Source organism: Trematosphaeria pertusa (genome assembly GCF_010094035.1).
Source record: "Trematosphaeria pertusa strain CBS 122368 unplaced genomic scaffold BU26scaffold_21, whole genome shotgun sequence".
Classification (NCBI taxonomy): Eukaryota; Fungi; Ascomycota; class Dothideomycetes; order Pleosporales; family Trematosphaeriaceae; genus Trematosphaeria; species Trematosphaeria pertusa.
In genome coordinates this window covers 168,753-180,478 of record NW_022987232.1, presented here as the reverse complement: position 1 = coordinate 180,478, position 11,726 = coordinate 168,753, and the positions used below count along the sequence as shown (strand labels likewise).

Here is an 11,726-nt window from a genome sequence, read left to right as displayed (position 1 = left end):
TCACTACTCGAAGAGCAGAAGATCTTGCACGGCCTACGCAGCCAGCGGCTCCGGAGAACTCGAGAAGAAGGAATTCCTTAGGGAGAGGGTGGAGCCAATGGCGTCGTTTTCCCGTACGTCCTTGTACTTGCGCTAACCATTCACCTGGGCCACGAGGCGACGGTTTGGACTACCAGGGCGCGCTGCCTCCGCCGCCCAAACAAGCTAGTGGGTCGAGCGGCAAGTTCGAGCTTGCGTTGATCTAGTGCACCGCGCGGTGCGACGGGTGTCATGGTAGCCGTGCGGGAAGCCGCGAGGGGCATGTAGGGTTATGGGTACGTGCTCCCCCCCACCAGCAAAGACGGCTGTATTGCTTCAAAAGAGCACGCAGTCCTCCTCTTCTTCCGAAAAGCCTGGATCTCCTCGTACCCTTGCTGCCTAAGAATGACTCGAGCGAAAGCACTTCATTACTATTAGAGGACTCTTCTCCAGTCTGTCGGTTCGGACAATCGATCATTTCCCTATCTTTCTAAAGGAGCGTTGCAACAACCTCATAAAGCACGCTTATCCCACTCACACGCAGACAAATTGACATGCCCCACCACTTGGGGTAGTGTTGCCTCCTCGTCGACCACCCAAGGCCCCATCAGCCAACGACCATAGAGCGACCCCGCCATCATCTCCAATAACCGCCGAAGAGACCAATCACCTCCACCACCTCTGCGCGCACACAGTGGGACCTGAAACACAAGCGCGGAAGCCAAAAAGCAAGAACAAGAAGACAAACGCCCGCAAGCTGAAAGCCCAGAATAAGACATGCGATGACAGTTGGTCGTAACAAGGAGATTCGTCGCTCGGACCGTCCATCCCGCCTAACCACGACCCATGCCGACGATCGGATGATGGGGGCTGACGATCGGAGGATAGACAAAGGTGGCCTTAGGATACAAATCCTATAACACTCAGTCCTCATTGGCAGGATGAATGAGAAGACGGAGGACACGCCCGAAACGCTTGATTATCCAACAAGAATCCAGCACAACATGATGGTGCCGAGAACACAGGTGGGTGATATAAGGTCCCTTTCCGTCGCCTGGTCCGACCCGATATCAGGCCACCGAGCCGGTACTATACATTACTGAATCCTCTCCCTCCAGGTCGCCGGGTATGAGATCCAGCTTACAATTGAAGCAGGTCGATGACCCGCAAACGCCCAAGAACGCCGTTGTCATAGCCCGCCGTCCTTCGACGGCCGGGAACTGATGTATGCCGCCATGATACCGATCCAAGAGCACTTCTGGATCTGATGGTGATGGGAATCTATGTAAAAAGATGGAAATGATGCGGTTAGTCGGAAGAATGTCGACTACTATGCTCGCCATTGACGAGCGAAACCGTGGACGAGACGAGCACGACTATGCGCTCAACCCCTCGCCAACTTTTCAAGCTTCCCGCGGATGCCGTCGGAAAACCTCGTCGCCGTACCCTCGTCGATCACGTCGATGCAATGGGAAAGAACAGTGAAGCCATTGTCGATGGTGATCGGTGTCCCGTCCCGCTTGGTCAGCGTGGGGATACCGTCTCTCCGGGTCACATAGCGGATGACCGTGGGGTCGTTCGCCTGTAGACGGTCCACCGGGAACGTCGCACCCGGAGAATGGTACTGTCCTTGCTGGTTCGGGCTCAGTGACTCGTTATGGGTCAACGAGTCCGTCCAGAGAACAAGCGCGGCGCGATAGATCGCACCGGGCCACCAAGGCGGACGGATGCCCTTCGGCATCTCCCGAATGATCCGGAGGATTTGACCAGCGTGGAGGATGGCCTCGTGGACGTCTGAGATGCACTTCTTGTGGATCCAAAGCATCTGCTGATACGAACCGTCTACGCCCTCCCGTCGCGCGAGTCGCTCGATCTCGGGGAAGTTCGTCACGGCGTTCAGGCTGATGAGGTGGAACATGACAAGATTGGCTTGCATCATTGGGCACATAGGGTTCGCCTTCATGTACCTCTCCGCCAGCTCGAACCATCGTTGCAACAGCGACTGCACTTCTTCAAGGCGAACGCGAGTCGAAGCCGCAGTAACGGCCCTGGAACGCTGCCTCGATGCCATGCTGTCGGAGAAGCAGCTGAGGAGTTGACAGAATTGGCTCACCAAAGTTTGCAGAGGATGCAGGAGGAGGCGAAGGTGCAGAGGGGTAAGATGGATGTCCTGGACGATGATCTCGTCGTCAAGGAAGTGACGGAAGAGATCTCTCAGGCTCAGCGGCCTAGCACCAGATCCTACCGACGAGTACCCATTGGAGAACTCATGCACCTGGTTGAACATCTCGGACCATTCCGACGAGTTCTTGGCCTGCCATAGTCGGTCCGCGTCTGGCATAGGCGCTCCGAACTCGGTAACAGAGAACAGGGGAGCCGCATCGTGGAACAGCGAAAGATCCTGATCGACCATCACCCACGAATAGACGAGTCTAGAACGAGTTAGTAAGTTGGTTGCACGTGACCTGGGTTCCCACATGATCCCGAGGTCAGTCAGGGTTTTCACCACTTACCGACTGCGACTCTCCTGCTGAATCCAGTCCCTCCACAGCGTATCCGTCGTCGTATTTCCGTTCATGTGAGGCGTAGAAATATGCCGAGGTTCGAGGATGCCCGAATGCCGTAGCATTGCGAAATACATACCCCGCTGGCCCATGGCTATGTCCATTTGCCACTTGTCACCACTCCACGCTGCTTGAACGGTGAAGAGAAGGGCCGCCCTCAGGACGATGGGATCACCAGCCATGATGATGTTCTTCTCGATCAAGTCGAAAAGCGAGATGCGACACGCTTCCGTGAAGCCTCCGGTCAGCCATCGCGCCTCGATGGACGGAATGGTCATCGCTCCTTGCGCGATCATCATCAGAATGAGCAAGCTCGACGCCTTGTCGTTGTAGTTCTGCATCAACTCGTTTGGGTCAAGAACGCCCCGCGGAGTTGTGGGGTAATAGCGTTCGAAAGAGTTGGCATAAGAGCGAAGGAACAAGTCCAGGACGTGGGCAGGCGGGAGAAGGACGAAGTTGGATGCGGTCGAACCGGGCGACTCTCCACTGCTAGGAGAGCTGCTCATGCCATCCTTGTGGATATCCAAGGCCTTGTGTAGAAAGCTCTGTGTGATGGCCAGGAGCTTGTCTCGGGTGGCTTCATAGATTCTGGCTACCTCGATCCGGCCCTCTTGCTGGAAGTCGGACTCATCCCAGGCTGGCCGCCAGTTACTCCAGCCCTCGTGGTTCTTCAGGCTCTGTTCCAGGCGCTCCAGGTTGAGCCTCGCAGTGCGAGGGCAAGAGCTGGATGCGATTGGTGGCGTGCAACGGAAGACTGTCCAGCCGTCCTGCGCGGCAATGATGGCACCGAGATCTGGAATACCCGCATCAACGATGGAAGATTGCCTATTGGAGGGGTAGAACATGGACGCTGAGCTGCCGATCTGGAGGTCTGAAAACGATTCGTCCATCCTCGGTGTGTGGATCGGTGTTTGAACCGGGCCGAACGTCTGAGGAGGCGACATCTCGGGGATGATGCCGAGGATGTCGTTAGCCGTAGAACCCATGCCCACGTCCATGTTCACGGGCATCGACATCATTAACGACGGGTCGATCTGCATGGGGTCGAAATCGTGGCCCATGGACATGTTATTCCAGGGATCCATCAGAAATCGCGGGCTCGCGCTGCTGTCAGTGCCGTCTCGCACCGTTCTCACGAAGTCGTCGTACCCAGACATGGGCGTGTGCGATACGAAGCCATTGGCAGGCGTCGGCAACGGCGACAAAACGGTGGGAAGCGTGGGTGGGAGTCCATTTGGAGGGGAGTGCTCGAAGAACGGAGGGGTGGTGGTTGAGATGGGGAGATTGAGCGGCTTCTCTTCTGGAGTGGGGTTCTGGAGTTGCTGAATGGGCTGCGAGATGGACGGATTGCGGGAGTGTGAGGCTGAAGACGGTTGTGAGGGATTTGGTGTGGGTTGCGCCTGCCCGTTTACGGAGAGCCGATGAGGCAGCTGCGGCGACAGCTGAGGGTTTGCTGGTTGCACCTGCTGCCCGTCTCGAGCGGGCGAGTTGCTACCCGAGTTGCTCTGAGACTCGTTATTGTTCCCGGCTTCGCTAGGTGGTCCGCTTCCTGTGCCCTCAGCCGGTGGCCCGACCCTGTTCACGTTTTTCGACGCTCGCCGGGTCGGCCGCAGTGTGCATTTTAGGTTGCGCTGTGCACATCGACTGCAGGGAAACTTCTTGTCGCATTTTGTCTTGGTTTTGGCGCAGTTGCTGCATGCGATTGGCGTTCGACCGGCGGACTTCGGTATTATGCCGGCATTTGGTGGGAGGCCTTCTTGGTTGTTTGCATCTCGTCCGTGGACCGTGTAATGTCTCTGAAGTAGGTCACTGAGGGTCTTGTCAGCGTGTCTGTTCTCCAGCATCCTCGACCGGTCCCAGGATATCCGAGCAAAAGGCGAGAAGCAGCTCCGTTGGGGAGACGGCAAGACTCACCGGCGAGCAAAACTCATATGACATGTGAAGCATTTGAAGGGCTTTACATTGGTATCTGCACGTGAAGAGATGGTCAATAAGTGCAAACGAGCGGGTTATGAAGGTTCTCGCTTCGAGACGTGGGTGCAGACTTACGGGTGAGGATATGCCTTTCCAGGTGTTCGTCCCGAGTGAACGACTGACCGCAGTACGTACAGAAAACCATCTTGGAGGGGTCGATGCCACGAGAACTGCGGGCAAGAGCGAGGATTGGGAGGTCGACAGATGAATGGGCAGTCGAATTCCGTCGGAATCGGAAAGCTCCAGCCGAAGACTTGGTCGTGACGAGATCTAGCGTCGAGACCGTACCAACGACATGGGAGTCGGGAATATTAATGCCGGTAACGCAATGGACAGGACGGTTTGGAATGGGGAAACGGTGGACCGCGGGGCGGGACGACAAAGCATGCACGGCCAGCAAGTAGAAAGCGAGGGCTCGGAGATGGTGATGTCGGTGGGTTTGTGCTTCGTTTTAGCTGTGCTCGCAGCGTGTCTTGGACCGGTAAGGTGCGGGCTGGCAGTGAGCGGAGGATGACTAGGAGCTAACGGGAAAACGTAAGACCAGGCAGTCGAAGTGGAGTTTCAGATGTTTGGCTGTGTGGAGTAGAGAGTCAGATGTAGATGTACGTCAGGTAGGCTGTGGCCTTAGCTGGCGGCCGCGCTGGGGGCGAACGAGGTCTGATATTCAAGGACAAGGACGAGAACGACAGGGCGCGCCAAAAAAGTCAAGAGGAGCAATAAGGGAGGACGGCTCCGGGCCAGGCCAAGGACGGATGAAGAGGGTTAGAGGTGTGCCGGAGCGGGAGGTGCATGTGTTTTTGCTGGATCTACCTTTCCCAACGAGGGCGGCCGCTGCATAATCAGGAATCAGACGGACGGCGATGATGCCCATCAATTGAGGGCTCCAGCTCCGACAACGATGGGCAGGCTAGTGGGTCGCGGGCGCGCAGCGCTTGGCCTGGTATTCCGTGACATGCGGCGCCAGGGGCTTGGATAGACCTAGGGCGGGGGCTGGTCTTAGCACGAGCGCAGATAAGAGCCATCCCTCGACGATCGCCCAGCGACCGGGGGGGCAGCTGTGGGGGGCGCTGTGCTGGGCTGGGTTTGGGTGTGCGGTGAGCAGTGGTGAGGACGCTGTGGCACTCGCAGCGGAACGACTACGTTGGACTCTGGAGCGAGGGGCGCACGGACCGGCGCCTGCGCCTGCGCCCGCCTGCGCCCGTATCTGACGGTAATGTATTATTGTGTATTTCTGGAAGCGGACGAGCGTACCGGCATGCGGGCGGGCGTAGACGCGCTGCCTGTTTGGGAACGATGATCTTATCGATGTTGCCATGCTGCAGCGCACCCCTGGCGTGCCCTATGAGCGCCGAGCACTGCACCGCGCGCCCGGCCAGGACATACGTCTACACTTCATGAGTCCGCAGCGCCAGGCATTCGAGGCCGTCCAGCGCCGCCGTCTCTCCCCAGACAGAGGTGCGGGCCAGCCGCGCCGGCACTCAGCCGAGCGCGGTGCGCGGAGCAGCACGCCCGTCGACGACCTCATTTTACTGTCAGCCCATGCGCTGAGTGAGAGCCCTACAGGGACTTTCCCCACTGTTTCTCCCTTCTGAGCGGCAGTGCACTCCAGGCGATAGGCCTCTATCTCCACAGCCCTTCGACCCTCTGCCTGCATTCGGCCTCGCTCTATCGCAGCGGGCTAGCACATGACATGACGGCCTTGTGCACTGCATTATCGCGCCCGCAACAACACACGAAGACGAGCGGCCCCTTGCGAATGAAACGAGGCCGCTCTCACAGGCACGCTCAGCAGCGTCTCGCGCGGTTTCGAAACGCGCAGCCGCTGTCTTAGATCAGTCTTCGACGTGGCCGCCGGAATGGGGCATCCTGCCGTCGAAGAGCCTCCCCGCGTGTGCGCGCCCCGTGGGACGAAGTGCTGCTGCTCGATCCTCTTCACAGCGTTATTGACTCCTTAGCGCAAGGCTTCGCGGCTCCACTCTGGGCGAGGCGTGCGAGGGGGTTGGTTGACTTGACTCGCCTCAGGAACGGGAGCAAGCCACCAGCGCGCTCACTGCTGGACCATCACTACGCTCGCCCGTCCTCTACACACCTCTCGCACGCAGAGCCGCATGCTCATTCCTTATAAAATAGCACTTAATGCCCGCCCGGCCTCGACGCGCACAGCGACGGCTGCCGCTACTGCAATGGCGAAGCATCGCATAGCGCTCGCGCTCGCTTCATCAGCTCTCTAGCTCGCGTGGAGATGCGTCACCGGCGCTGGGCAGCTATAATTATCTCGGGCCCTGCTGGGATGTGCTGGCAGGGTTCCGGATCCGTTGCCAGTCCAGGATGCGATCGGCCAGCCCAAGCTTTTTCGCGCGCTGCTTAGTGGGCTCGGAATTTTTTGCAGCGAGCGGCCTTGCGGACTGAACCCACGCACCATGCCGTTTTGTGAGGTCGCACTAGATCTCTATGAGATGAGAGCAGATGCTGTCTGCCACGCTCGTCGGCGGCGTGCACACTCTCGCGGCCCATACAGCCGCCGCGGAGCGCGAAATGAAGATGCGCGCGGCGGGCGGTGTTGAGATCATTGATCGCGATGGCCTTCCCGCTACCGGGGTCGAGCAGTGTCTCGCTGACAACTGACGTGGTCGGCTCGAAGCCGAGTGTTGACTGCTTGGGACATGCGATCCGAGGATCGCTCAGGACCCTGGGGGAGATCAATTGGCCCAGGGCGCAGCAAGAGACTGCAGCCACCGCTCGATGCTCTCTACACGGCTACAGCACTATAGAGCTCATCCTTCTTCATCAAACCTTCAAGAGCAATACCGTCGATTGCGATTGAGCGGCCAGCGCTGCACCCACGCTAGCCAGCGCCACACGAGGGCGGACGCCGCGGCACGCTAGGCGGTCAGCACGTAATGTCCACGGCTACTGGGCACAACGGCAGCGGAGGAGTCGTCGAAAAGCATGATGCATCACTGCTACTCGTGTACATTGAATCATTTCGCAGAGCGCTTCGCCGCGCCATGCTGTCAAAGGCTTTGTTCTGCGGATTGAGGCTGCCTGAGACACGCCGATCACCGCCAGCGGGCGCTTTTGGGCAATGCCAGAACGAGCCGTGCAGAGCTGCCTCTCCACTGCTCTCTCCAATTGCTGACCGGCACGCGTCGCACTGCGCGGCAGCACACGCACTTCAGTCACCAAGGAGACTCCCATTCCAGCACTTCGAACGGCTTCTCGAAATGCACGGGGCAGATCGCTGCTCGCTTACGGAAACCCTGGCCGCCGATCAATCGCAAATATTCCCAAAGCGGAAGCGACGAGGCCGTGAGCTTGTCACCCCGGCACGGCGATGCGCTTCAGGGTCCTCAGGGGCTCTCACCACGTTCTTGTGCGACCTCCTGGCTCCCACGACGCCGCAGTAGAAGCTTTGCAATCCCTACTGCCGTGGAAACAAACTCTGCGATGCGTTTCCTGTTCCGCCCTGTGGGCCTGGCGATACTCCGGCCCGTTCGCGGCTTCAGCGCACGGACCGCGCGAAGACTATCGTTTCACGTCCCTGAATCGCAGTCTCGCACGCTAACCCTCAGGCCGCTGCGTCGCAATTTGAAGCCAGAAACGCTGAAATTGAAATTGCATTTGGACCGAGTCTCTGCACATCCTCACTTCACCATCCGTCGCCGGACGCGCCGTCTGCAGCGCCTGCAGCCGGCCAGGAACCGCCCAGGTGCCTCATCTAAGCGGCCCGCGACGCGAACAAGCGATATTAAATGGCAATCAGGGACACGAGCGCTACCACGGTCTCCCTATTATTCGCGCACCCACCGCGGGCGAAACGCTTCGAAGGATCTGCAATCTACTGTTCCAAAGTCCAGAGTCCAGCGTCCGCCCGTTCCCAGCTTCCAGAATAGCGCTGCTTCCCCTCGAGCTCGCAATCTGCCTGCATCCGGCATATTCTCGGTCCTTGGGAAGTCTCATTTGGACAAATGCAGGAGGCCTCTTCTGGCGGAACATCGCTACGGTCCAGACGCTGCCCCTCACGAAGCGATGCATGGCTTCGTACTCGGTCGGCCGGTGACGGGAACAATACTCGACGCTGGATTTGCGATGCTCAATAGCACATGCGTCATTTGTCGACAAGGCCATGCAGGGTCGTAAGAGGCGCTGATAGCAGCCAGCCATGGCGGAACCTTTTATGCCCGATAGTTGAAGGCTGAGGGAACGAGAACGCCAGGTAGCCGATACGTACATAAGTGTCCGGTGAGGGGCACGCCCTCGCTGCTGCGGCACAGGTAGCGAGCGACAGTCGAAGTGTGGGTGCTCGAGGGGAGCCTGCTAATCAAGTCACTGCCCGCCTCTCGTCCTCGCGCTGCGATAGGGGAGAGGGGAGCACTGCGGCCACGTCGCTGAGCTTCGTGAACATTCCGGAGTATATGGCTTTTCTTCATCCGGAGTAGCCCTGAACTACCGAGGAGACTAGGCAAAACGGAGATGGAGGATGACGGATGTGGAAGATCAAGCATTGCATACCTCCAAGGGACCCGTTACATACGCCTGCAGCATCAGGAGAGCAATAATTCAAATGCAGCGCACGCTCGCTTCAATTGGACAGCGAGGCGACTGGGCAAGCTGCCCTGGGAAGTACCTCAGTTCATGCTACTGCTCGCTCGCTGCATGATCGCCTCCAGCGTCGCATCCGGCAGCTGCCCTACGGTCTCATTCGACGTCATCCCGCGGCGAGGGGTAGCTTGTGGAAGCTCCAGCGGGAGCGATTGGCTAGGAGACATGGCGGCGGAGAGCTGAGCGGAAGACCCCGCGGGCTGGCTGGCCAGCTCCTGTTCCTCCACGACTGCCAGCGGGAGGGCGATCTGCACACCACCACGAACGCAACGACAGCCTACATACGACAATTCTCCTTCGGATCTCCACCGGCATTGCACATTTGAGTGCTGACTCGCTAGATGAGTTGTCCTTTTCCTACACCGTCTCTCGTCCCATCATACGATGATAAGCCTGGGAACGGAGTCGGCACTCAGGCCATGCTACTGAGTATGGAAGATTTCCAATGCGAGATGCCAACGTTTGTTCGAACCTCTTTGCAGTAGGATCTGAGTGAAGATCATGCACGGCTACTGTACGGAAATATTGGTGGCTGAAGGGGTGCAAGGTTCTCCAAGGCTGAGGTAGAGGCCGATCGCCGCCGCCTCTGCCGAAAGCGGGAGCGCGGGGTATCGCGTCCAGACGTTGCACCTCTCACGCTCTCCTAATCAGTGCTGACATCTGGTGACAGACAGCCTGGCTGCAGATCCGACATCAGAGGTAGCGGTACCTGCTCGCGATACCGTCGCGTCGTTCAGACTGCCCAGCACGCCGTCCTTCAGACGGTATTAGCCTGCGGGCAAAAGGCGAGCGCGGAAAAAGCGTCATCTCCATGGACCGCTGTGACGACTTCACGGCGACGCACCAGTGCACGAGGCCACCGAACCGGCAGGCGGCCACTTTGGATGATCTCGAGGTACATAGGCCGCGACCTGGGGACTCAGCAAGTACTGTACCTTGAGGTCCACGGTCCGGGTTTGAGCGTCGACGCTCCGGCAATATGATTACCTGCAGCACCGTCGTCAAGGGTTCTGGCAGTGCCATGAGGCCGCAACGGCAGATATCCTGGCGAGGAAAATGATAGCGCTGAATGATTGACTCTTCGAACGCGCTCTCGGGTCTTGTACCCTGTCGTAGCGAAGACCCGACGCTCTGGTCTGTTATTGCACAGTCGAGCCGGGATTACTGCTTCCCACCCCAGCACCTTCGTACACAACTCTATATGTTATCCGTCAGCACAAGCACGCCTTGTACATCCGGAATATTCTTCGTCCGTTCGAGAACAGCCGCTACATTCTTCGTCTTGGGCAGGTGCACGCCGGACACGCCGCCATCCATCAGCTTACAGCTCGAAAACGAGCGGGTGCGCAGCCCTAACGGGTCAGCAATTCTGAAACTCGTCTATATCGTCATGAGTGCCGGAGCTCGCAAGGGTTCACCCGCCTTGGGCTGGCCCGCTAGGCGGCTTCTTGACCGCGGCAGCTTACCCCAAAGCGGCCCGTTTCCAGCCCGGCTTGTCTGGACTCTGCCAAACAGAAACCTCCTCCAGACGCGGGTGAGCAATGCCAACACCGCAACAGTTCAGCTATACGCCAGAAACCGACGAATACGCATCCAAGGAATTTTTTCGCACCTGACTTGTACAGCCCCGCAACACTTATAGCTGCGAAAGGCGACTGGCCGCCTGCTCGACACCACAGCCATGATACGGGTCCTTCCAGCAGCCAGGTGGAGGGCCTCACCAAGCGTCGTTGCTTTATTCGCAACGCGCATTCGCATATCTAGCATGAGGCACACCTGTTCACAGCCGCGACGCCACGCCCGCCATCGCCAACGTCTAATCTTAGTACATCGCGCGAGAGAGGGCAGATTGCAAGAGTAGAAGTAACATGCGAGCTACTATATTCTATCCGCCTTAAGTCATCCAATTGCGCGCATTACTCGCTATCACACTCCAGCAGGCCGAAACGGCGGGCGCGCTGACTGCAAGAACAGTCAGTAGGCGATATCTGACGGTAACAAAATAGTCAGGCCCGTCTCCCGTCTTACTCACATAGATTGGGAAGGCAGGTACGTTTTTCCTCAGCAAAGCCCGCTTAGCCCGCTCGCCTCATGCTGCTGCACCGCCCATCTATCTCATCTAGAGTACTATCTACACAACAAACAAACACGAACTTTCGTACAAGGAATTCCTACCCGCTAGCTCACTCTTGCCGACTCGGCAGGGCCTACCCAAACCAAATCCTTCCTCCACACCTTTCGCGATCGCGAGCTCCGCCCCCTCCGTTTCACTTTGAGACAAACACCCCCATTAATTCTTCTGCCTTTGTCTTGTCTTGTCTTTCTAAGCCGCCTGCCTTAGCGATGCAATCTATCGGTAGAAAGGCCTGGTAATCTATCGGCCCCCGTGTTCGCTAAGGAAAGCTTGTTGGAACCACCCTCTGCGTAGATTGGGCTCGCGCACTGGTGGTCGGGATGCGCATCGGCATGGGCATCGGCATGGGCGAAGAGATAGGATTCTTCGCGATGTATGCTTGTTTGGGCTGGACGCGGTTTAGAGTACGCTTGCGTGGAAGATGGATGGTACAT

At 58.2% G+C, this 11,726-nt stretch overlaps 3 protein-coding genes across 3 annotated transcripts; 2 read left to right on the top strand and 1 right to left on the bottom strand.

Annotated features, from left to right (window-relative positions):
- Positions 1-1,177: 1,177 nt before the first annotated feature.
- Positions 1,178-5,082, bottom strand: BU26DRAFT_162777 (uncharacterized protein). The gene is made up of 4 exons (XM_033820169.1): positions 4,632-5,082; positions 4,497-4,551; positions 2,532-4,391; positions 1,178-2,450 (listed from the first exon to the last, which is right to left on the bottom strand). Exons 1-4 carry the CDS (start codon positions 4,699-4,701, stop codon positions 1,403-1,405), a joined length of 3,033 nt encoding a protein of 1,010 aa, XP_033676993.1. The 5' UTR covers positions 4,702-5,082; the 3' UTR covers positions 1,178-1,402.
- Positions 5,083-7,222: 2,140 nt separating this feature from the next.
- On the top strand, positions 7,223-7,963 carry BU26DRAFT_584858 (uncharacterized protein; the record flags this gene model as incomplete). Its single annotated transcript, XM_033834618.1, has 1 exon — positions 7,223-7,963. Exon 1 carries the CDS (start codon positions 7,457-7,459, stop codon positions 7,961-7,963), a length of 507 nt encoding a protein of 168 aa, XP_033676992.1. The 5' UTR covers positions 7,223-7,456.
- On the top strand, positions 7,880-8,940 carry BU26DRAFT_162899 (uncharacterized protein). Its single transcript, XM_033820172.1, has one exon. It carries the CDS (start codon positions 8,004-8,006, stop codon positions 8,694-8,696), a length of 693 nt encoding a protein of 230 aa, XP_033676991.1. The 5' UTR covers positions 7,880-8,003; the 3' UTR covers positions 8,697-8,940.
- The last annotated feature ends 2,786 nt before the right edge of the window (positions 8,941-11,726 follow it).

Excerpts from the sequence above, each read along its gene's own strand:
- BU26DRAFT_162899 (XM_033820172.1), top strand. The coding sequence starts at position 8,004 with ATGCGTTTCCTGTTCCGCCCTGTGGGCCTGGCGATACTCCGGCCCGTT.
- BU26DRAFT_162777 (XM_033820169.1), bottom strand. The coding sequence starts at position 4,701 with ATGGTTTTCTGTACGTACTGCGGTCAGTCGTTCACTCGGGACGAACAC. Across the intron at positions 4,392-4,496 it reads CATATGAGTTTTGCTCGCCG|TGACCTACTTCAGAGACATT; the intron begins GTGAGTCTTGCC and ends CAAGACCCTCAG. Across the intron at positions 2,451-2,531 it reads CAGCAGGAGAGTCGCAGTCG|ACTCGTCTATTCGTGGGTGA; the intron begins GTAAGTGGTGAA and ends AACTCGTTCTAG.